The sequence below is a fragment of the Monodelphis domestica genome, chromosome 6 (genome assembly GCF_027887165.1).
Source record: "Monodelphis domestica isolate mMonDom1 chromosome 6, mMonDom1.pri, whole genome shotgun sequence".
NCBI lineage: Eukaryota > Metazoa > Chordata > Mammalia > Didelphimorphia > Didelphidae > Monodelphis > Monodelphis domestica.
In genome coordinates this window covers 42263820-42288662 of record NC_077232.1, presented here as the reverse complement: position 1 = coordinate 42288662, position 24843 = coordinate 42263820, and the positions used below count along the sequence as shown (strand labels likewise).

Below are 24843 nucleotides of genomic sequence, written 5' to 3'. Positions count from 1 at the left end.
TTTCCATCTTTAAGTCCTTCAGAATTGTCTTGGATAATTGTATTGCTAAGATTAGCTAAGCCATTCAGTGTTGATCATCATATGGTATTGCTGTTATTGTGAATATTATTTTCTTGGTTCTGTTAATTTCACTTTGTATCAGTTGGTCTAAGTTTTCCTGTTTTGTTTTTTAAAAGAGCATCCTGCTCATCATTTCGTATAACACAATAGTATTCCATCACAGTCACATACCACAGTTTGCTCAGGCAATTTGCAATTGTTGGCCATCCCTTCAATTTCCTTAGTGTCCCATTTTTTTCACATCTCCAACATTTTTCATTTTCCTCTTCTGTCATATTAATCTGATAGGTATGAAGTGGCATCTATCAAGAATTGTTTTAATTCACATTTCTCTATAATCAATAGAGATTTAGAACAGTTTTTTTCATATGGCTATGGAGAGCCTTGGTGGTGCAGTGAATAGAGCCCTGGGTCTAGTCAGGAAGACATGAGTTCAAAATCCAGCCTCTGACACTGCATGTGTGAATTCAGGCAAGTCACTTATCTCTATTTGCCTCAGTTTCCTCATCTATAAAATGAGCTGGAGAAGGGAATGGGAAACCACAATTTTTGCCAAGACAACTCCAAATAAGGTCACAAAGTTTTGGACTTGATTAAAACAATTGAACAACATAGATTCCTTTGATTTCTTCTAAAAACTGACTTCATATCCTTTGACCATTTATCAATGGAGAAATGATTGGTATTCTAATAAATTTGACTGATTTCTCTAAGGCCTTTATCAGGGAAACTTGTAAGTCATAAATTCTCTGACAGGTAAATTATTACATGTTCCCCTAATTTGCTTCCAATGTCACTTTTTATATTTAAATCTTGTACTCGTTTTGGCTCTACCTAATTTTTGCCAGACTACATTCTGGTTTTCCCAGCAATTTTTGTCAAGTAGCAATGTTCCAAAATTTTGTATCCTTAATGTTTGTCACACTAGATGACTGTGACCATTTGTTTACTGCTGTGTATCGTGTATTTAATCTATTCGCAGATCTACCACTCTTTCTTAGAAAGTGCCTGATTGTTTTGATGATTGCCACTTTATAATACTACCTTTCACATTTTAAAAATTGATTCTCTTGATATTTTTGGTCTTTGGTTCTTCCAGGTGAATTAAAAAAATTTTTTTTAGCTCTGTAAAATATTTTGGTAGTTTGATTGGATACTGAATAATAAGCAAGTTAATTTAGATAGGATTGTCATTTTTTATGTTGGATCAGCGTACTCATGAGCAATTAATATTTCTGTCATTGTTTAGATCTCATTTTATTTGTATGAAAAGTGTTTTGGAACTGTTTTCATATAGTTCCTGGGTTTGTCTTGGCAGGTAGATTCAAGTGTTTTATATTGTCTGCAGATACTTTAAAAAACCATTCTAATTTATAATTCATTTTTAATATTCTTTTAAAAATTTGAGTTCTTCCAAATTGTCTCCTTCCCTCCCACAGTCTCCCTACACAGTGAAAAGGCAAACAGTATATCACTTATACTTGTGAGATCATGCAAAACAGTCTGTGTCCTAAGAAAGTCCATTTTACTTCCACTATCCTTCATCTGCCATTCCTTTCTGTTATCCCTTTCTCTACCTATATACCTATCAATATGTTTTTATGCACAGCTGAGTCTGTATATGTAGTCTTCCTTTTTTGAACCAAATCTGATGAGGGAGGTTCAAATCTTGCTTATTCTGCCTACCCTCTGTTTCCCCTCCTGTAAAAACTCTTTGGTGCATGTCTTTTTATTTTTTAAACCCTTACCTTCTGTCTTAGAATCAATACTGTGTATTGGTTCCAAGGCAGAAGAATGGTAAGGGCTAGGCAATGGGGGTCAAGTGACTTGCCCAGGGTCACAGAGCTGGGAAGTGTCTGAGGCTATATTTGAACCTAGGACCCTCCCATCTCTAGGTCTGGCTCTCAATCCACTGAGCTACCTAGCTGCCCCTGGTGCATGTCTTTCTTGTGAGAACATTTCCCCAGTTCTACTCTCCATTCTCCTTTCCTAGTGCACCTCTCTTTCTCACTTACTCCATTTTTTAATTTATTTTTTGCTGATCATTCCAATGTAATCAACTCCCACTGAAGCCCATGTACACACCTTCTAACTGTCCTAATAATGATCAAGTTCTTGGGAGTGACATGCATCATCTTACAATGTAGGAATAGAAGTAGTTTAACTTTATCATGTTCCTTATGATTACACTTTAATGTTGACCATATTAAGTTTCTTTGAGCCTTATATTTTGAATGTCACATTTTTTATTCAGCTCTGATCTTTTCATCAGGAATGCTTTGAAGTTCCTCTATTTCATTAAAGATCCATTTTTCCTTTGAAGAATTTCTCAGTTTTGCTGAGTAGGTGGTTGTTCTTGGTTATAATCCTAGTTCTCTTGCTTTCTGGAAGGAATATCTGATTTCGTGTGTTCTGGTCTTTTAACATAGAAGCTTCTAAATCTTGTGTGATCCTGATTGTGACTTCATGATATTTGACTTTTCTTTCTTGCTACTCAAAATTACCTTTTCTGTGACTGGTACCTCTAGAATTTGGCTATAATCCTAGGGGTTTTTGTTTTGGGGTCTTAATTTCTTAAAATAAGTTGTCATGATTTTCAGGTAATTCAGTGAATCTTAAATTACCTATCTTTAATCTATTTTAATCTATTTTCCAGGTCATTTCTGATGAAATATTTCACATTTTCTATTTTTTTTCCTCACTCCTTTTGATTTTGTTTTGTTTCTTGATGTCTCATGGAGTCATTTAACTTCCACTGATCCAATTCTAATTTTTATGGTATTATTATCTTCAGTGAGATTCTGTATATCCTTTGCTATTTGACAAATTCTACTTTTTAAGTAATTCTTAATGAATTTTCATGCCTTTAGATCAATTCTATTTTTAAAGGTGTTATTTCTTATTTTTTGGTGCCCCTTTACCAAGCTCTTTTCTTCTCATAATTTTCTTGCTCTCCTCCCCCATTTCAAACCCCTCCCCAAATTTTTCCTTTATTCACTTTTATCTTATGAGAATTCTTGCTGACCTTGGATCCATTTAGCATTTTTCTTTGAGACTTTGCTTGTAAGTATTCTCACATTTTCTTCTGTGTGTAGGTTTTAGACTTACCTGCCACTTTAGTAACTTTAAGGTCAAATTATTTCTTATGGTTTGCTCATTTTCCCCAGCCTATTTCTTGATTTTGATATGTTAAAGTTGGGTTCTGTTTACCTGGTGGGTATGGGGGACACACTGTACCAAGCTTCAGGAATTTTTGTGTTGTAGTTTTCAGAGCTAATTCTAGGAGTCTACAAGTTTTTCCTGCTTCCAAGGTGATGTGATCTTGGGTTACTGCACTGTAGTCTTTACCCAGAAAGACCCCTGATTCTCTATAGCTACTCTTTGTTTTGCTTTGGAATTGTGACCAGAGCTCTTGCTACCTTGTTCCTGACCATAAGCGCTTCTCTGCCCTGGAACTGTAACCCGGAACTGAATGTGGGTAATAAAATAGCCAAGCAATGCCATTTTACCTAAGTGCCAAAGAAAGGTCCACTGTAATATCTTTTTTTTAAACCCTTACCTTCTGTCTTGGAAACAATATTGTGTATTGATTCCAAGGCAAAAGAGTGGTATGGGCTAGGCAATGGGGATCAAATGACTTGCCCAGGGTCACACAGCTGGGAAGTGTCTGAGACCATATTTGAATCTTGGACCTCTTGTCTCTAGGACTGGCTCTCAATCCACTGAGCTGCCCAGCTTCCCCCTTGTAATCTCTTTTCTGACCAGTTGTCTGAGCTGACAGCTCTAGAACTTTCAGCAGCAATTGCTGTATGGTTAGGCCAGAAAAGTGTCTTACTCCCACCTTTTGTTGGCTCTGTTGTTCCACAATCTAATTTGATATGTTATTTTAAAGTTGTTTGGAGGGGAATGTTGGGAAGAGTTCATTCTGCCATTTTGTCTCCATTCTTGACTAGTACTTTTCAAAGATTGTATTGGGGCATCAGATTGATGAGAAAATCTTGTTAGTTGGAAGAAAACAGGAGGAATGTATTGGGTCCTGATTGCTACTTGATTTATTACCTCATAACACATTTCTTAAATTGATTAGGTTGTCATGAGCTTTTAAAGATATTTAGAATGTTTTGTCAGTAGTTATTACATAGGAACTCAGTTATTTTTGTTTATGAATTAGCAAATTCTTTTAAACTTTGGTATCTAAACCATTAGTTTGATTTAATTATGCCAAAATTTTGGCAGCTGAGTAATGGAAACCCATATGAGATCATTGATCCTTTATTTTAGATTAGAAATAGATGTTTTATTGCTGTTTTTTCACCTACTGTCATCATATTGAACCTTCTTCCTCTTGTGAGATTAGTGAGCAGCTGTATTAGGTAGCCTTTCATTTATTTGTCTGACTCACCTGGCTCTAGTCTCCTGTGTTGTTCTATAGATCGAGCCTGGATTTTGTCCTTCCTTTCCACTCTAACAATATACTTGTTTAAATATAATTCAACATCTGGAAGGAAATGCACATAAATATAGTTCATATCCTATTGATTACTTGTCAGAGGTCAGAACTCAATTTGACCTGTGTCAACAGTACAGTTTTGTTAGTAATCTATCTGAAGTATTTAAATAATACTATTGTACCCACTTGTCTTGCTTTATTTTCCTTTGTTTTTCCAAGTTTGAAATAATGTAAATATACCAACTGATTGAAATGTACATTTCAAACCAAAAGTATTTTGGACTTTTTATTCTGGATCAGTGTCCATATTTGTAAAGAATATTTTGTAGGTGAAAGTATCTAAATACCAAAGATTATTTCATAAGTGCAATCAATAGAGGGACCAGGCTTGGAGTTCAAATCCAACCTTAGACACTAACTGTGCTACTCTGGGCAATTTACTTAACACTGCTTGCCTCAGTTTCCTTATCTATAAAATGGGCTGGAGAAAGAAGTTATGAACCATTCCAGTATCTCCTCAAAAAACCCCCAACTGAGGTCATGAAGAGTAGTACATGACTGAAACAACTCAATGGAGACAATGTTATAAATGGAAATGAGCTGCTCTTGCTCTTTGTAGTAATAATTTGAACCTTTTACATATTGCAGACTTGGATGTAGCATTAGAGCTGTGTTTGGCATACAGGCCTCCTGTGTTGGGAGAAATAGAAAGCCTATAAGATCTGGACCTGGAAGCTTAGGGTGTGTGTAGTAGGAACATAGAACTTTATTATAGTCGTATGCCTATTAGTCTAGCATTATGCTCTCTATCTCCAGATCTGATAAACTCTTGAGTGAAGATTAAAGTGTACTGTTTTTTACTTTCTTTGTTTTTCTTGCTTCCTCCCCTACATTGCTGATATAGAAAAATGTTTTGCAAGCGTGACTTCATATGTAGTAACTAATATTGTTTGTCTAATCAATGGATGGGAAAGGAGCTAAAAGAGAATTTGGAACTCGGCCTTTAAAAATGAAATGTCCAACTAGCAGCACATCATGATGCTAGTAATTCTCATTTGAAATAATGAATGTGGAAGAGATGCAATCAATGCCAGAAAGGTGTGGAGATTAATAAGAAATGGATTTAAGAAGACTTTATAGAAGAGAATAGTGTTTTGAGTTTTTGGCCTTAAAGAATAATTCAGTGCTGTGGATGAGACTCCAGGCTGTTTGTTTTTAGTATTCATTTTTCTGGGGATACTTTTTGTATAACAGCATGGAGATGTGTTCTGTCTGATCTCTAGCTTAGAATTGATAACTATACCAACAACCTTTTGGTTTTGAATTTTAAAGACTTTCTGCTTACATTATTTGGTTATGGTTACTGTAGCTTAGGGCTAAATATATTTGTACTGTGAAATGATGAATTTTAAAAATGTCATTAAACTCTAAATTGGGAATACTTTCAGATTTCTTAATTCATCTCTAGGTGGGGGGAAACCTAAAACCGGAAATGACTTGTCTTTGTGAGCCACCTAAGTAAAAAGATTAGGATAGAAGGGAGACCTGTCTCCATTCTATGGATTCCAGGAAAAGCTCATTTAAGTATTATATATTAGAATGAATATGTATGTGTAGCTTATGTCAGTATTTCATTTTTGTCAATTCTTTAAATTTTAGCTCGACCCACCTTCATGAAATCTAGTCTGAGGACACAAGTCCATAATAATATCACTCTACTTCCTTTTACTCTTACTGTCTCTGAATGGAACAGTCGGCTACTGGCCCTGTTCTCTCCAATTGCTGATACCACATAATTATGCACATTTTTTTGCCTGTTAAATTTTAAAACATAAGCACTTTTTAACCACAGTAAAACAAACATGCAACTAAATGAATCTCTACTTTCATTCACACACTAAATGAATCTCTACTCTTAAGTATCTGTGGGGGCTTATTAGTGAGTTTCTTTTTATTTTCATCCCTCCCTCCCCTTCCCACCTCCATTACTACCGTTTTTTGAATTTAGTACTTTAAAGTACACCAGGCTATTTATCATATAGGAAATTCCCTTTAGGTTTCCCTGATCTTTGTTGCTTCACAATGACATTGTTAATGTATTAGACACAAACCATACCAGAATGTTATAAAGGTTGGTTGATGGTCCAATTATTAGGACTTTATAAATGTGTTCTTGTAGAATTTACCACTTCATGCTGTTTCATCCTGCTGGGTGTTTTGCTGATTAGGCAGGGGTATTCCTTATGCATTGTTTCTTGCTCTTTTCAGGTGCCTATAGCTTGTCTCTTTACCTTGCTCTTCAGGGACTGTTTTCTGTGTTTCTTATATAACTCCTAGGATTAAAAAAAATTTTTTTTTTTAAACTTTAAGTGTAGTGGTGTGTGTGTGTGTGTGTGTGTGTTTTACCAAAGCCAAAAAATAAACTTATAAAGTTTGATCACTTAATTTTGTGTTATGGAAGTTGCCATTGTATCCTTTTGAATTATTCTAATATACTTCTGGGTTTTTCTTTTGTTGATTTGTTTTGCAAACTCAGGTTAAGACTGGGAGAAATCTAAATTATGAATTAGAATGGAAACTTACTACTCTAGCTTAGTTTTGTAGTTTTGTCATGTTCTGATATATTTAAATTTGTCCCGACATACTGATCACAAACTTTTTTTTTTTAACTCAGGGCAAACTTGATGATTACCAGGATCGAATGAACAAGGGGGAAAGACTTAACCAAGATCAACTGGTAAAAGAACTTAAATTTGCTCAAAGATTATATTTTGTCTGTTGTAGATAAGAAAATTGTACTGTAGTTTTATATATTTCCAATAAAGATGAATTGTTTTTTTTTTTGTAGGATGCAGTGTCTAAGTACCAGGAAGTGACAAATAACTTGGAGTTTGCAAAAGAGCTGCAGCGGAGTTTCATGGCCCTGAGCCAAGATGTAAGTAGATAGTGGATGACTGGCAGCCTCTGTGTGTGCTATTACATTGTGCATTGGGGATTAAAACAAAAATGAATGTGTATTCACATTCTATTCTAGTCCTGGCTCTTTCTACTTGCTAGTGATATCACAGATAAATTAATTGTTAAGATAATGAGAAGAGTAAATTTAAAGGTGTTACCATACATATCCTTTAAACTCCCTTCTTGCTCTAAAATTCTATAGTCTTGCTACACTGAAATAAAAAGTTCTAGATCCATCTCAAAGAATAATATCTGCAGCTTGAAAAGAATCATCCTTAAGTTCATCCCCTGCATCCATCTTGGATAGAAGTCATGAACTTTCCTAAACTAAGGTAGACAGGACATCAGACACCCGGTCTTTCACTGGGCCTGTATTTGAAACCTTTCCAGTTTGTTTAGGACTTGCCAGAGCTGGCAAAGGTCTTAGAACTTCTTGCTGCCTTTGTGGCATAATAATGATTGAAAAACGGCTTTGAAGGTTAGTCTGAAAGGTGTTAAAAATGAGTAAAATCCATTTTCTTCTCCTCTCCTCACATATATGTGAAGTTGCACCATTTCTGGGAAGACTTCCATGTTTAGCTTGTTCTCATAAGATTTACAACCATCACTCTTGGTGCTTACCTTTTAAGCAGAGGTGTCAGGAACTTGAGGCCTAGTCTGAGTTGCTCTCTTTCTGTTTGAATTTGACTGCCATTGGTGTAGTGGAAAGAACACTGGATTGGGTAAGAAAACCAAGCTTCATATTTTCATCCAAGCACATTAATTGTGTGACCATGGGCAAACCATTTAAATCTGTGAGTCTCTAGAGCTCCTCTGTGAAATGAAGATAACAGTAGTCAATGTTAATTACTTCATAGAGTTAGTAGAAGAGGATCTTACACAGCCTGAGGACCCAATGCTTTTTTTTTTTTTAATCCATAAGCAAAGAAAATAGGATGAAATTTTTGTTTCAAAGTGAAATTATAGTAAAAAATTCTGATATATTTGTGGCAATTTGTATTCCTGGTTTTTCTAATGGTGTCAAGGGAATTAAGAATGATACAGTAATTAGGAGAACTGAAATCCTGAATGAAGGTTTAAGTTAGGCATGTATCTTGCTTGTGTTTTAGGATGAATTAAAAACTAAAAATTTACTCTTGAGCTAAATATGAGGCTTATTACTATTGATGGCTTAGATTGTTTCAAATGGCATTTCCTTTTGTAGATTCAGAAAACAATAAAAAAGACAGCCCGACGGGAACAGCTGATGCGGGAGGAAGCAGAACAAAAGCGTTTAAAGACTGTCCTTGAGCTCCAATTTGTTCTGGACAAATTAGGTGATGATGATGTCCGTAGTGATCTGAAGCAAGGTGTCAATGGTGTGCCCATACTGAGTGAAAATGAAATGGCAGTTCTGGATGACTTCTATAAGCTTGTCCAGCCAGAGCGAGACATGAGCATGAGGTATGGTGTTGACAGCGCTTGGGAAGTAGTTTTAGGGGCATTGTTCTGGATTTTTTTAAGACACTAAATGAGGCAATACTCTCTCTCTTTGTTTTAAAAGGTTAAATGAACAATATGAACAAGCATCCATTCATCTGTGGGACTTGTTGGAGGGAAAGGAAAAACCAGTGTGTGGAACAACCTGTAAGTAGCTCCAACTTCAGCAGTGGGGGGGGGGGGGGGGGGGTGTTGGTGATTGTACAGAAGGAGGATTCTTCAGGTGCCAATCTAAGAATCTCTTGAAAGGTTCATAAATGATCATCAGATACTGACTTCTTCAGGAGAGAGTTGGTATGAATAATCCAATGATGCATTGGCACAGCTGAAAGGGACATGTGTAAAGAATGACTTGGTGCCTGTAGGCTTGTAACTGCCAAGGTCACTGGCCCAGACCTTCCCATAGACTTTATGTCTGGGCTGCTTTGGAGCATTCATCTGTTGCTGATGCTGCTAAATCTTTTATTTCATTATATTTTAGCAAATGGACTTGTATTAACCTTGTAAACAGATCACATAACCAAATGTAAGTGAAGGTTTATGGTGAGTTACAGGAAAGAATTACTGATTTCAAACAAGGAAAGTAGTGCCCTGAATTGATCTTGGGAAGCTGTTGGACCATACTAAGCACATAATAAAACGTTAAATTTATTAGCTGCAACTACATTTTAAAAACAGCCTGAATAATGTATACATTAGAAGACTACTTAATAATACTGACAATTAATTGCATCTGGCTTTTGTGAACTGTTCTTTAATCTTCTTACCACTAATTCTTTTCTGCCTCCTGAAATGAGACTTTTCCTATCCTGGTTTTTCAGAGCCTTACTTGACAACATTTTGTAAATTTATTGGCTTATATTCTGTGTGAACTTTTAAGCTTTTAGATTCTGAAAGAATTTAAATTGATCCTCCTTGTCTCAAGGTGCCTACAATGATATGAAAAAGAGTACAAAAGATCTGAAAGTAAATTGGTTTGAAAGTTTAAAGCTGAGGTCATACCTTATATTTCTGTATTGTTTGGCATTTTCTTGCCAACTCAGTAAATATGTAGTGCTTTCGTTTATTTATTTATTTTGATTCCATTGCCTTTTGTCTTAGTATCAGTGTACTATGTATCAGTTTCAAGGCAGAAGAGCAGAGCAGTACGGCTAGGCATTAGGGGTTAAGTGACTTGCCCAGGGTCACACAGTTAAGAAGTGTCTGAGGCCAGATTTGAATTAGGATCTCCTGTCTCTAGACCTGTCACATTATCTGAGCTACCTAGCTGTTTAACAATAGGTCAGTTGTCTATTCAATTGTCTCATCATTGTATGCTGAAATAGCTTGATATATAATCGGAGCTAAGATTTGAGCATTAGAAGGCCCAGGATTCATGCTTTGCTTCTGACCTCAGAAGTTGTATCGTTTTAGACAAGTCACTACCCTTATATATTTCATTTGTCTCATCATTAAAATGTAGGTACTAATATTTGTAATGTCTCTTTAATATACTTATGTTAAAAGATACACAAAATTAAGTTTACAGAGAACTTTTATGCAGGACAATTTTGAGCGGTCAGTCAGTTCACTGGGATGTAGCTCCACAGGGAAGTCAGTAAAAAATTTTTATCAGTTTTTTTTTTTAAAGCCCATAACTTTCTGTCTTAGCATCAGTACTGTGTATTGGTTCTAAGGCAGAAGAATGGTAAGGGTAATCCAAGGTTATGTAGCTAGGAAGTGTCTGAGTCCAAATCTGAACTCAAGACTTTCCTTCTCTAGGCCTGACTTAATTCACTGAGCCACCTACCGTCCTCCCCCCCCCCCCCCCCATGTTATTTTTGAGGTTAAGCTTTGTATTGTGAAATCTCTTCTAAAAAGTTGTCTGAATTTAGACAAGATTGTAACAAGCTTTGTAACATTAGGCCGTTGTGTTTTGATGGGACTACAACTAGGTAGTGAATGTAGTTTGATGCTCTTTAATTTTGTTGTGTTGAAAAGCACATACTGGGCAATTTGACTAATGGTTGAACAAGAAGATACCCACCTTGGCATTTCATTTGCTGTTCAGTCTTCACAAATAACTGAATAGTTTTGAAGGCATAAAAGTGAAGTACCACTTAAATCTTTCCTAAAGTAAGACAAAAAAAAGGAAAGAAAAATGCCAAAACTTGGAACTAGGTGATATCTGGCTTAGGGTATTGCCTTTAATTTGCTAGCTTTGTAACCTTGGGCAAATCAAAATTGAGTCTCAGTTTCTCTCTAAAATTGGGGTATGTAATACCTGTGGTCACCTCCGTCACTTGGCTACTATGAGTATCAACTAAAAATGTACCTAAAGTATTTTGTAAACCTGGAAGCACCAGGCAGAAGTTAACTGTTGATATGAAGTGAGCCGTTTAGCAGAATTTCAGGAGGACTTTTTGAAATGGAAGGATTTTATTGGGATTTATCCTTGCTTTGTGTCTCTTAGACAAAGTCTTAAAGGAGCTGGTTGAACGCATTTTCCAGACCAGTTACTTTGATAGCACCCACAATCACCAGAATGGCTTGTGTGAGGAAGAAGAGACAGCTGCTCTGCCGGCAGGGGAAGACCAGGCGGCAGAAGCTGGTAAGTGCAAATCCCTTTTGGTTTTGTTAGTGTTAAGATGGTTGTTTCTGTTTCTGTCTCATTGCTGGTTGTTAGGTTTATGTACTTGGTTAAGCATTTGGGTGATGCCTTTTATTTTTTTTAAAGGGTCTTTTAAAGGGTTTTTGTCTTTCTATCAGTCATTCCCTACCCCTTACTCCTCACCCGCTAGAGTGAGCCCTCCTTTGTGACAAAAAGAAACAAGTAAAAATATGAAGCAGAAGGAATATCTCAGACAGTGGTCTGTTCTAGCTATCAATCTACCCTCACCTCTTTGCCCTGAGGGAAGAGTTAGATTTTGTTAACATTTCATGGGATATTGGTTTTTTCATTATTAGTATTTCAGCTTCTTAGTGATCTTTTCATTTACATTGTAATCATTAAGTATAGTTTCTTTCTGGGTCTGCCTTTACTTAATTTCAGCTCATAGAAATCTCATAGATTCTTTCTTTTGTATATTAATACAGTATAAATTTACTACTTTTCAGCTTAGATAGATAAAACAATTATTAAGGGATTACTGTGTGATGGGCCCTGCCAAGTGCTGGGATACACATATATAAGCAAAAAGTGAACTTTTTTCAAGGAATTTCCATTCCAGTGGAAAAAGACAACATAAGCAAAGTTATGGCAAGGGGGAAGAAGGAAAGGCCAGCCAATCAAGAGTGTGATCTCAAGGCAGCGGTTTCTCAGCTGTTACACAAGGAGATATTTGTTTTAGTTATTAATATTCTTTTCTACTGCCTTTTTCCTTTCCTTCCCTCCCCTCCCTCTCCTCTCCTATTTACTTCTTTGGCTCTTTTTCCCTTAGCTTAACCAAATTTCTTTTTCCCCCACCTAAAAAAAATTGAAGCATCTAATCTCTGCCTTCTCCCTCTTTTTTCTTCTTCTATTACATTGCTATAACTGTCCCTTTCTCCTTTTGGAATTCTCTAGACTTAAATCCTAGGAATAGTGGTTTTTGAAGACAAAAGGGCTCAGTAAGCATTCCATCATCCTAGTTTGGGGATATAATTCTATTCTCGGTCTAATCATATTTTTTGTCTTTGGTCCCAGGATTGATCATTCTAACATTCAAATGATACAGCATTCATTTAAAAAAAATTTTTTTTCCCCTTTTGTCTTTGTATCACTTCTGAAACAAAAGGGCAGTAAGAGCAAGGCAATGGCGGTTAAGTCACTTGCCTATGGTCACACAGCTAGGAAGTGTCTGAGGTCATATTTGAACCCTGGTCTTCCTTGTTGCCCCAAGCATTCAGTTTTTTTTTTAGTAGTTCTTTCATATGTGCATTATCATTGTGTATATTATTGGTCATGTGTTTGCTTCATTTTTGTGTCATCTGTTTATGTAACTTTTCCTATGTTTCTCAGTTCTTCCATGCTTATAATTTATTTAGCCATTCCTAATTCTTGTAAATCTTTGTTTTGCTAACCCCCTTCCCCCAATGATTTTATAGATGTTTTTGTTTATATGGCACCCTTATGTCTTTGACCTTTTGGGGATATCTGGTTCAAAGGACATATAAAATACAGGGTTTTTTTGGGGGGAAAACCCTACCCTTGCTGTCTTGGAACTGAGGTTTGGGTATTAGTTCCAAGGCAGAAGAATGGCAAAGGCTAGGCAACAGGGGTTAAGTAACTTGCCTAGGGGTCATACAGCTTAGAAATATCTGAGGTCAGATTTGGACCCAAGACTTCCTGTCTCTAGGTTTGGTTCTCAATCTGCTAAACCATCTAACTGCCCCCTCTTGTTTTTAAATTTTTTTTCTTTTAGATCTTTAAAAATAATTAATTAATTTAGAATATTTTTCCGTGGTTATTTTCCATGGTTTACATGATTCATGTTCTTTCCCTTGCCTCCTTACCCCCTCCCATAGCCAACGAGCAATTCCACTGGGTTTTACATGTATCGTTAATCAGGACCTTGCAATAGAGTGATCATTTAGATTCTACATCCCCAATCATGTCCCCATAGAACCATGTGATCAAGCAAATGTTTTTCTTCTGTGTTTCTACTCTCACAGTTCTTTCTCTGGATGTGGATAGTGTTCTTTCTCATGAGTCCCTCAGAATTGTCCTGGATCATTGCATTACTGCTAGTAGAAAAGCCCATTACGTTGGATTGTGCCACAGTTTATTAGTCTCTGTGTACAGTGTTCTTCTGGTTCTGCTCCTTTCACTCTGCATCAATTCCTGGAAGTCCTTTCAGTTCACATGCAATTCCTCCAGTTCATTATTATTTTTAGCATAGTAGTACTATATCACCAACAGATACCACAATTTGTTCAGCCATTCCCCAATCAAAGGACATCCCCTCATTTTCCAATTTTTTGCCACATCCCCTTCAACATTTATTGCTTTCCTTTTCTGTCATATTGGCCATTCTGTTAGGTATGTCTTGTTACTTTTGAAAGCATAAATTTAAGTTGCTTTCCAGAAGGTCAGGACCAATTAAAAGCAAAACGGTTGTTATTTAGTGATAAGTAACCTCGAATTGTATAGTGCTTAGTACAACCATAATGAAAGTATTCTTCAAACTTTGTCTTGTGTCGATCCAAACCAATGAAATCTGGTGATGTTTACATTAAAATAACAGCTCTTCAAGAGTTGGAAGTGTACTTATAAGCAATCCAATCCAATCTTACCATTTAAATGTTTTTTAAAACTCACACCTTGTCTTGAATCAATACTATGTATTGGTTCCAAGTCAGAAGAGTGGTAAGATCTAGGCAATTGGGTTATATAACTTGCTCATGTTCACATAGCTAAGGAGTGTCTGAGGCCAGATTTGGACCTAGGATATCCTGTCTCTAGGCCTGGCTCTCAATCCACTGTGCTACCCAGCTGCCCCCCCCCCCCATACCATTTAATTATAAAAAATTAAATGCTTCTATTTTTTAATTCTTCCCTTGTCCCCTTCCTCTATTGAAAAAGGAAAAAAAAAACCTTGTGATAAAGATGCATTGTTGAGCTAAATTCCCACATTGGCTATATCTAGAAATATTTGTCTTGTTGTGCTTTCTCAGGTCATCATTTTTCTGATAGTATTGGATATCATGCTTCAGGACTGGTCTTCTGGAATCACACTTGGTTATTGCATTGGTCTGAGTTCCTAAGTCTTTTAGAGTTGTTCTTTTTCTAATGTTGATGTATAAATTGTTCTGGTTCTGTTCTCTTCATCAGTTCATTTCAATCTCCCAGTTTCCTCTAAATTAGCACTCTTTCTCCCCTCCCCCCCATTTTTACATAATAGTAGTGTTCCATTATGCTTATATATCATAATTCGTTTAGCCATTCCCCATTTGGTGGGCAATTTACTAGTTCTTTACTGCTAGGGGAAAAAACCCCTATAAATATTTTTTACATTGAGGTTCTTTTCTTTCTTTAATCTCTGAGATTATAGGCCTAGTAGTAGCATTACTGGGTCAAACAAAATACGAGATTTAATAACTTTTGGGGCATAGTTCCAAATTATTTTCCAGAATGTTTATACCAGTTGACATTACCAACAATACATTAAAGTGTATCAGATCCTCCAACATTTTGTCATTTCCCTTTTTTGTCAAATTGGGCATTCTAATTGTTCCAGGTATAACTTCAAAATTGCTTCAAATTGCATTTCCCTAATTATTAGTAACTTGTAGCATTTTTTCCACGTGATTTCTTAGTACTAGATTTCTTCCTTAGAAAACTGCCTGTTCATATCCTTGGACTATGAGAGAATAGCTTGTATTTTTTTAAGTTTGTCATTACTCATATCCCATAGAAATGAGATCCTTATAGAGAAACTTGATACAAAGATTTTTGTATCAAATTAAGAAGTTTTTTCACAGTCCAGTGTAGCTAAATTTAGAGGAAAACAAGTCCAACCCTGATACTAGGAGAGACATCCACAACTTCTCAAGAAGTGATACTTTCTCAGTTTGAAGATCCACCTAGTGATAAAGAGTTTATTATCTATTTCAGTATTCCATTTAACTTTTGGATATTTATAATTAATTGGAGGTTTTTCCTCATGGAGTTAAAATTTGCTCTTCAACTTTCCTACTCTTTGTTCTTGGTTCTGCCTTTTTGGTTCAAATAGAATGATGTCATAATCATTTTTCTTTGGCAGTTCAAGTATTTAAAAACAACTAATAGGCTGTCATCCTCTTCCTTACCACCCCACCCCACCCCACCCCATCTTCTTCAGACTAAAAGATATTTCTCCTTTGTCTGCTTTCTTTGAATTGTTTGGTGAATGGGTACCCCTTTTGGATGTGCTTGAGGGTTTATATCCTTTGTTAAATGTGGTGCTAGGTTTGAATTCTTTTGAGAAGGCAGAGTAATAGGACTACTTCTAGCCTTCCTTGTTCCAGATGTGACTGCAGCCTACCATACCTTTGGAGGTCAGAGACTTAGATCAGTTTACTTAAACCATGGTCTAGCCATGACTCTTCTAAACTTGTTACTCTTTGCTGTTTATGAAATAGTATATTTTCCTAGGATTAGAATTATAACCAATACCAATGTGGTAAATGGAACATTGGTGGGATGAATGGGGGACAATTCTAGTCCTAGGACACCATTGTAATGATGGTTGCGAGCTAGCATATGGTACTTGAAAACTCTTCTTATCCATGTGTACTAACTTCTATGAGATTAGCTCTGTGTCTAGTAACCATCTTAGTTATTTTTCTTCCATATGATGCTTTTCCCTATATCTTCTGCCCATTTCTGAATTCATCATCAAGTTCTTAATGCTATTAAGTCTTTCTCTATTGTTTAATTGAAAATAACATTTTTATATAATAACAAGTGAGAGAAACTATGCTGTTGATTAAACATTGTCATTCTGGCTCTTACCATCACAAATGGTTTTATAATCATTTAAATATTTCCTTTTAGTAGATAGTTTTTATTTTTTTTTTATTTTTTTACCATTTGAATTAGTTTACTTAGTCAATTTAGAACATTATTCCTTGGTTAAAATTCCTCCACTTTATTATTCCTTTGAGCACAATAGTAGTCCATCACCAACATATACCACAATTTGTTCAGCCATTCCCCAATTGAAGGGCATCATTTTCCAATTTTTGGCCACCCCAAAGAGTGAAGCTATGAATATTTTTGTGCATGTCTTTTTCCTTATTATCTCTTTGGGGTACAAACCCAGTAGTGCTATGGCTGGATCAAAGGGCAGACAATCTCTTATCGCCCTTTGGGCATAGTTCCAAATTGCCCTCCAGAATGGTTGGATCAATTCACACCTTCACCAGCAATGCATTATATGTTCCAACTTTGCCACATCCCCTCCAGCATTCATTACTTTCTTTGGCTGTTAGCCAATCTGCTAGGTGTGAGGTGATACCTCAGAGTTGTTTTGATTTGCATTTCTCTGATTATAAGAGATTTAGAACACTTTTTCATGTGCTTATTAATAGTTTTGATTTCTTTAACTGAAAATTGCCTGTTCATGTCCCTTGCCCATTTGTCAATAATTGGAGAATTTGATTTTTTTGTACAATTGGTTTAGCTCTTTATAAATTTGAGTAATTAGACCTTTGTCAGAGATTTTTGTTACGAGGATTGTTTCCCAGTTTGTTGCTTCCCTTCTAACTTTGGATGCATTAGTTTTGTTTGTACAAAAACTTTATAATTTGATGTAATCAAAATTATTGATTTTACATTTTGTGATTTTTTTTTCTAGCTCTTGCTTGGTTTTAAAGTCTTTCCTTTCCCAAAGATCTGACAAGTATACTATTCTGTGTTTGCCTAATTTGCTTTTAGTTTCCTTCTTTATATTCAAGTCATTCACCCATTCTGAGTATCTTGGTGTAGGGTGTGAGATGTTAATCCAAACCTAATCTTTCCCATACTGTCTTCCAATTTTCTCAGCAGTTTTTATCAAATAGTAGGTTTTGGTCCCTAAAACTGGTATCTTTTGGCTTATCACCACTGCTTTATAGTATAGTTTGAGATCTGAGACTACAAGTCCTCCTTCCTTTGCATTTTTTTCATAATTTCCCTGGATATCCTTGATCTTTTGTTCTTCCAAATGAACGTTGTTATGTTTTTTCTAATTCAGTAAAAAAGTTTTTTTGTAGTTCAATGGGTGGTATTGCACTAAATAAGTAAATTAATTTGGGTAGGATTGTCATTTTTATTATGTTAGTTTGTCCCATCCATGAGCAATCAATGTTTTTCCAATTGTTTAGATCTAGTTTTAATTGTGTGGAGAGTGTTTTGTGGTTGTGTTCATATAGTTCCTGTGTTTGTCTCAGAAGATAGATTCCTAAGTTTTTAAAGACTAATTTAAACTTAAAAGAACCTTGATTTTGGGAAGTAATCCTAATCTATTTGATCTTCTAGTTCCTTTTTAGTGCCTGAATTAATCACATAGAGTTTTCAACATGAAGTAAAATTTATTTTACAATGCAAATTTCTTCTTTTATTTTAGAAGTTGAGCCAGCAGAAGAATACCCTGAACAAAATGAAGTTGAGTCAACAGAGGTATGGTTTTTATATTAATATTGTTTGCAACTTTTCTTCTTTAAAAAAATGCTCAACGTGCCTTTTTTTTCTCCAGTATGTAAATAGACAGTTTATGGCAGAGACTCAGTTCAGCAACAGTGAAAAGGAACAGGTAGATGAATGGACAGTTGAAACAGTTGAGGTAAGAAAATGTCTGTGTTGGAAATTGATTTGTAAGTTTGATGGCTGTTTAATCCTTCTTGATGGCTATTTTGTTCTTGCCCAGTAATTTGAGTTATCCCAAATTCTGGGCTTGTAAAAATCATACTAAAAGAGAAGGAAGGGGCAACCAGATATTTCAGGCAAGGTTTGAATTTGATCTCATGGGAAAGATGAAGATCTTTGACCTTTTTAGAATTATTTTAACAATGGGTAGCTGGGTGGCTCAGTGGATTGAGAGCCAGGCCTAGAGATGGGAGGTTCTAGGTTTAAATATAGCCTCAGACACTTCCCAGCTCTGTGACCCTGGGCAAGTCACTTGATCCCCATTGCCTAGCACTTACCGCTCTTCTGCCTTGGAACCAATACACAGTATTGATTTAAGACAGAAGGTAAGAGTTTAAAAATATATATATTTTAACAGTATTATAGAGAACTAGGAACAAAGTAGTGATGTATTAAGATTTCATTTTAATGTCATTGCAAAGAGAGTCTTAAGTAACAAAATGATTTCCATGTACCTGTGGGTTGTCCAACATAGCAATTAAAAAATATTTTGTTTCTAGCAAATGCTTCCTTCTGTAGCTTAGTCCTGTGCAGAATTACTTGTGGACTGTTTTTACTAAGTAGTAATTATGTTCTATTTTCCCTATACCCTTTCCATCTAAAATACCCTCAAAAGGACCCTTTACAAATTTTAAATCTTCTATTCGACAATGAATACAAAAGTTTCTAAGGTTAAGAAGAGGAAGGCCAATACCTTTACTCTGTGAGCTCAATGCTAATGCCAGAGGTAGAGAGGTGATAGGGCAGCTCTCTGTGGTCTCTTAGATTTTTCATTTTGGGAGAAAGAGGGTTTTTCCCCAAATCTAGTTATTTTAAAATATTATAGTAAATCATTCTGGGGCTGTTAAGGAATTTATTATAGTGGATTCTTTTGGCCTATATTCTGAATCAAGGTGTTATTCATATATTCATTCATTTATTTTTGTATTGAATCATTGCTATGTTCGGTTGTTCCCCACCCTACATCAGAGTGTTGTAGAGTAGGTTGATGAGGAGATGGAAGCTGAAGAAAACGAATTTAAAGAAGATACAATTGGAAATTATAGGTGTGAGAATTTTGGGCATTGACAGGAAGAAAAGAAAAAAGTAACTAGTTAAGAAACTCTTGAAACTACTCTAGTAGTAGCAGCTGCTAGGTATCTCTGTGGTTAGGGTGCCAGGCCTAGAATCAGTGGGACAAATGTGGCCTTGACACTTCCTATGTGACTCTGAGCAAGTCACTTACCCCTGATTACCTATGCCTTACTGATCTTCCTCCTTGGAAAGGATACTTAGTATTCATTATAAGACAGAAAGTAAGAGATTAAAAAAAAATAATTTAAGTAACAGTTTCTCTTCTCAAAAACTTAGCCGAGTTCTTAGTCTTTATAAAGGCCCTATTAGACCAAGAGATTAGTCCTCTCTTCTTTTCACAGAGATTTCTTCCTTGCTTCTGTGGTCTCGTCAGTGCAGTTGGCGTCTTTCCAAAATGAGACCTGTCCATGCTATAGGAGCCTTGCCTTCTTCAAGATCTTTTGACATTACATGATGCTGAGGGCGAATGCAGGCTCTGATCCCAGCATAGGGAGCTCTTCTCTTCTGGTCGTGTACTTCTCTTGACTTCCTCTGCGTTTTCAGCTTGGACTATAAGTTTGCTTAATGCTTGGTTTGGGCTATCAAACATAGAATGTAAGCTCTTAGAAGGCAGAGACAGCTATATTTTTTGACTTTGTGTCTATGGAATATTGTAGAGAGCCTAGTGTGGGAGGCACTTAATAAATACCCAATCATTGTGAAAGTAAAGAAAGAAACCAGTGTTTTAAGAGTTCTAGTGTTAGAGATGGAATGTTATAGTTTCTTTGATCATGATAGAAAAAAAGAACTTATTACAGAACTCTTAATACATCTTTTTCATTTTTCATTTTTGCATAAAGCCTGCAATTTCTTGCATTAGAAAAGTAATCATAGTGTAACAGTCCATAATTTACAACATCCACATATAATAGTAGTTTAGAGTATCTTTTGGGGGGAAGGTTTTGTCAATAAACCTCATGATGAGGGTTAATGCCTAATTAGGATATTTGTTATATATTTTACCCGTATGGAGAGATAAAAAGGTGATAATCAAGATCAAGCTTACTAAGAAAATTTTCTAGATAGTCTTAAAATAAAGCTGACTAGAATAATAATTGTGAAAGTTTAATGTAATAATGACTGCATCGTTTAGGTGAAATTGTAATAATTGTGAATTAGCATGAATTAGATCACTAAATAAAACACCAAAGAAGGTTTGTGCTCACCAAAAATGTCTCGGTTTTAGAAAAAGTTTCAGTAGTACCTAATTTCCTTCAGGAGGGAGGGACTGAGGGGATGATTTATTTTATAGACTAGGATATGTAGTTGGATACTCAACCCACAGACAGAACTTTGGTCATTTGATTTGATCTCTCGAACAGACATCAGCTGGACAGTGAACTGGGCCTAGAATAGAATAGAGGCATAGGAGAGAGCAACTTCTAGAAACCGTACAATGCTTTTCCTTACCGTAAGCTTAAACAAAAATCCACCTTCTCAATTATAATATTCTTCTAGTGAATTTCTCGTTTTGAGTTATGGAATTTCATATTCTATAAAGAAATTGAGAATTACCCAAAGACAGTGGAGATCCCTAGGCATAAATAGTCTGTGGCATATTAGCAATGTAATATTTTTCAAAAGAAGGGAACGTAAGAGAAATCAGAGTGTTACTTGAATAGAAAAAGGCTAAAAGGGTTATTTTAGGGGATTGAGGCAGAGGTAATGGGTGTCATTCCCTTGGTCTCTATAATGTTAGAGGAGAGGAAGGCTACCATGCCATTGTATGAGCTCCCTGTGGAGTATTAATGGGAGGACTTAGACAAAGGGCTCACAGGGTCAACCTCAGGAAGAGAAGAAGATATACATGGGTTTTGATCTTACTGGAGATTATAATCACTCTGACGCCAGCATCAGATCTCCTGGAGATCGTGGAAACGTTTTAGTAACAGTTGAATAGTTTCCACATTATAAAGCCTAGTGATTTATAGCAGAGTTGTTACGTAATTTCAGGCTGCTTTATAGTTACCTGTATAATAATTTTATTACCCCTGCCCCTCCTCCCTTTTTCCCCAAGGTGGTAAATTCGCTTCAGCAGCAGCCACAAGCCGCATCTCCCTCTGTGCCAGAGACCCACTCTTTGGCTCCAGTGGCTCAGGCTGATCCTCTTGTGAGAAGACAACGAGTACAGGACCTCATGGCACAAATGCAGGGGCCATATAATTTTATACAGGTGGGTGAAAACATTGTTTTAAATTAGGTTAGTTGCTATTAACGGTGAATTATGGTTTCATAGACTCTAGGAAATCCTAGTTTATAGATCCTCTATTACTCCCCCCCCCCCCCCCCCCCCCATCTTCTAGAAACAGACAAAGAGATGATGGTTTCTCTTGTTCTGGACATGATTTTGGGGGTCTAAATCTGGGATTTTATCAAAGTTAAGAATAGGTGTGGAGACTGCAGTGCTTACACTTATGCAGGTCTGCCCCATAGTTTCTTAGTAGTCTGAGAGTTGTCTTAGACCATAAGCAAGTCACACAACGTGCATGGGTTCTGTCAGATGTCACTCACCCAATTCTGAGCCTTGAAGTCCTGTAGGTCATCACTGTTGCTCTTTTCATGCCAGTTTATCTTGCCATAGGATTCCATGCTGGACTTTGAAAGCCAGACACTTGATCCTGCCATTGTGTCTGCACAGCCTATGAATCCATCCCAGAGCATGGACATGCCTCAGCTTGTCTGTCCTCCAGGTGAGTTAAGGCAACATGAATCTTTTAATCTCAATCAATCTCTCTGTCTCTGTCTGTCTGTCTCTCTGTCTCTCACACACAGCACGCAGGTGCGCAAATAAGCCCTTTCAGCCTCAATTTTTTTTATCTGTAAAATGGCACATACTGTTCTGGGTTGCTGTGGATTCAAGTTAAGATTTTGTTTGAAAACATGTTAGTGCTGCAGAAATGCTGCCTATCAATATCATTATTATTAATTGCTTGAAAACTAGAGGCTAAATGAATTATGAAAGGTTGCTAGTCAGTGTCAAAAGTTGAGATTCCTAGCACCATTCCATTTTTTTAAGATTTTAGTTGGTGGAGGTGATGTGGTTCAGAGAGCATATTCCAATACATAAAAATAGACCTTTCCTCTAGAGCAACAGTTAATCAAATTTGTTTTTTAATTATTGAGGATTTATAGACATTGTTCTATGTTCTGTGTTTCAATATTTACTGTGTGTTAGAACTAAAACTTCTGAATTTGATTTTGAATTTGAATTTGATCTCATGAATCTCTTGAAAGGGTCTGGGTTCTTCTCCTTCCACCAGTCTGAGAAACTCTTGCTTATAAAACATAGTAAGTAATCTGGAAAAATAAATGAATCTGAAGTATTACAGAAGAAGGAAACTCTGAAGGAGGAAGATCCCAAAACTAGCAGTGTTAATTCCAGATGTCCTGAGGCAATGCAGATTTTAGCTGCTAATAAAATAAATCCAGAGGGTGGAAGAGAAGGGGCTTTAGACAGAAGCTTGTAAGTCTGCATATAAAACATGAAGGAACTGTGATAAATTACAAATTAATTTTGTATGTTTTATATTTGTTTACTAAATGGTTCAGTACTTCACAAGCTTACTGCTTAATAAAAAGCCAGACTCATTAGGTATTTACAAACTCTGTAAAGGAAATGAACACCTACATAAAGATTTAGAGAACTTTGGATGGAATCTTTTAGAAGTATCCAAGGCATCTTTTTCATCCTGAGATTACTATTTGAAAAAGCATTTCTATTTCTCAGTAAGTTTGTTAAAATAATTGTCACCAGCAGCTCTTTCTCTTCTCCAGTGTTGCTTCTGAGTTATTCAAAGGGCAGCAGAAATAGGTTGGAGTGACCTTCTAGGTTGTTTGTTCCAGATCCTTTTTTCAAAGGAGAAAGTGGGTCCAGAGTGGGGGAAATGACAAAAATCTAGAAATGACATAATCTAAAGTTGTCCTAGAGAGCAATCGACAGCCAGAATTTATACTGAGTTTCCTGACTTCACACTCATATCACACCTGTCTCTTGAGAGGCAAGAAGAGCATACCCCAAATGTGTAACTCAAGTGCATTGTCGAGATTTTTGCTTCTGTTGAAGGGGATGAAGGTCAATTGGATTGCAATAATTATATGTGTACTTCTTGCGTGTGTAGTAAAATTAATATTTGCTTACACATATACTGATGGATTTGGGACAAAATTATTTTCAAACATTTTTGCTGGTCATGAAGTAATTATGGGAAAAACGACAGAAAACTCTTCTTTGATTTTAGCCTTAGGCAGGTGGGCTACTTGCTTACATTCTGCTCCCTTTCTGTTAATGGATTTTAATTTTTTTAATGTGGTTATGATAAGCAACAAAAAAAACACAAAACCCTAATCTAGTTTCAGTATTTAAAAGTGTATAAGATCTTTGGCAATGATATAAAAAAAAGTATTTCTCCTTTGTAATCTTTGTGTGCATAGTTACAGAAACAATTTGGGGGCATTATCTGTTGGTAGTCTCTTTAAATTTTGACTTTACTTTTTACTATCAATATTGTAATTTCTTTCAGTATAATAATATATGACATTTATATGATCCTAACCCATTAACATTTTATTTTTTCTTTTAAATTGAATAACCAAAATTTAGTGTTCTCCGAATACGATCATTTGAAATTTGTTTCAAATGAACTTAGCCATACTTGTTCCATTATACTGCCAGTATAACAGTAATAAAAAGAAACTAGCCCTTTGTAAAACAGTTGAAATGAAACTATTTGAAATTGTTTAGAAATGACAACATATGAACTCTCAGTCCTTTGTCAAATTGCAGTTCACACTGAATCTAGACTTGCTCAGCCTAATCCAGTTCCTGTACAGCCAGAAGCTACACAGGTGAGAATGACATTTTGTTCTCATCTTAATTTTTTCCTATTTTCTGTGATCCTAGGGTCATAGACACAGAGTTGTCAGGGACCTTGGATGCCCTCTTGCCTAGTTCAATCCCCTCCTTTTAGAGGTTAGGAGACTCGGGCTCAGGATATCACAGGGTCCCACAGAAGCAACCTAGTAGAGAGATTCCTGTGCTTTGGTTATAGTTTTCTCATAAACTTAAGAGACATATAACCTTTAATTAAATGAGTATTATTTTAGAAAAATTTTATTACTGCGTTGCTGGTCTGTCATTACTCTTGGTAGCTATAGTTGAAGGATAGAAGAAAAAGGTTTTCGTTTAAAGATAAAGAAAAAAATGTTACCTATTGAATTTTAAAAGGACCAATTTCTTAATTTTAAACATTGTATTGCAAAGAGATTATATTAACTTTAAAAGAAAGAGTACATATTTGCTTAAACTTAGGGCTAATCCAAATAAAGAACTTCTCAAGATGCTTTACTGGGTGTAGCCATTGGGCATGCTACTCTTCCTTGGAGCCACGTGTCAGGTGGACACAAAAAGCAGATGAGCAGTCCTGGAAAGGGCTCCTCA

The 24843-nt window shown here is 36.0% G+C and overlaps 1 protein-coding gene across 4 annotated transcripts in view; it reads left to right on the top strand.

The window, feature by feature from the left end:
* Positions 1-24843, top strand: part of CAPRIN1 (cell cycle associated protein 1) — a 56979-nt gene that overhangs the window by 19335 nt on the left and 12801 nt on the right. For 3 of the 4 annotated variants that reach the window (XM_056801964.1, XM_007497254.3, XM_001368699.5), the window contains 10 exons: positions 7185-7247; positions 7359-7445; positions 8673-8911; positions 9012-9094; positions 11400-11537; positions 17995-18047; positions 18124-18210; positions 21424-21579; positions 21988-22096; positions 24190-24251. In XM_056801964.1, the coding sequence (XP_056657942.1) occupies positions 7185-7247; positions 7359-7445; positions 8673-8911; positions 9012-9094; positions 11400-11537; positions 17995-18047; positions 18124-18210; positions 21424-21579; positions 21988-22096; positions 24190-24251 (1077 nt within the window). The remainder of the gene's footprint in view (positions 1-7184; positions 7248-7358; positions 7446-8672; positions 8912-9011; positions 9095-11399; positions 11538-17994; positions 18048-18123; positions 18211-21423; positions 21580-21987; positions 22097-24189; positions 24252-24843) is intronic. The other variant, XM_007497255.3, reaches the window with a different exon arrangement.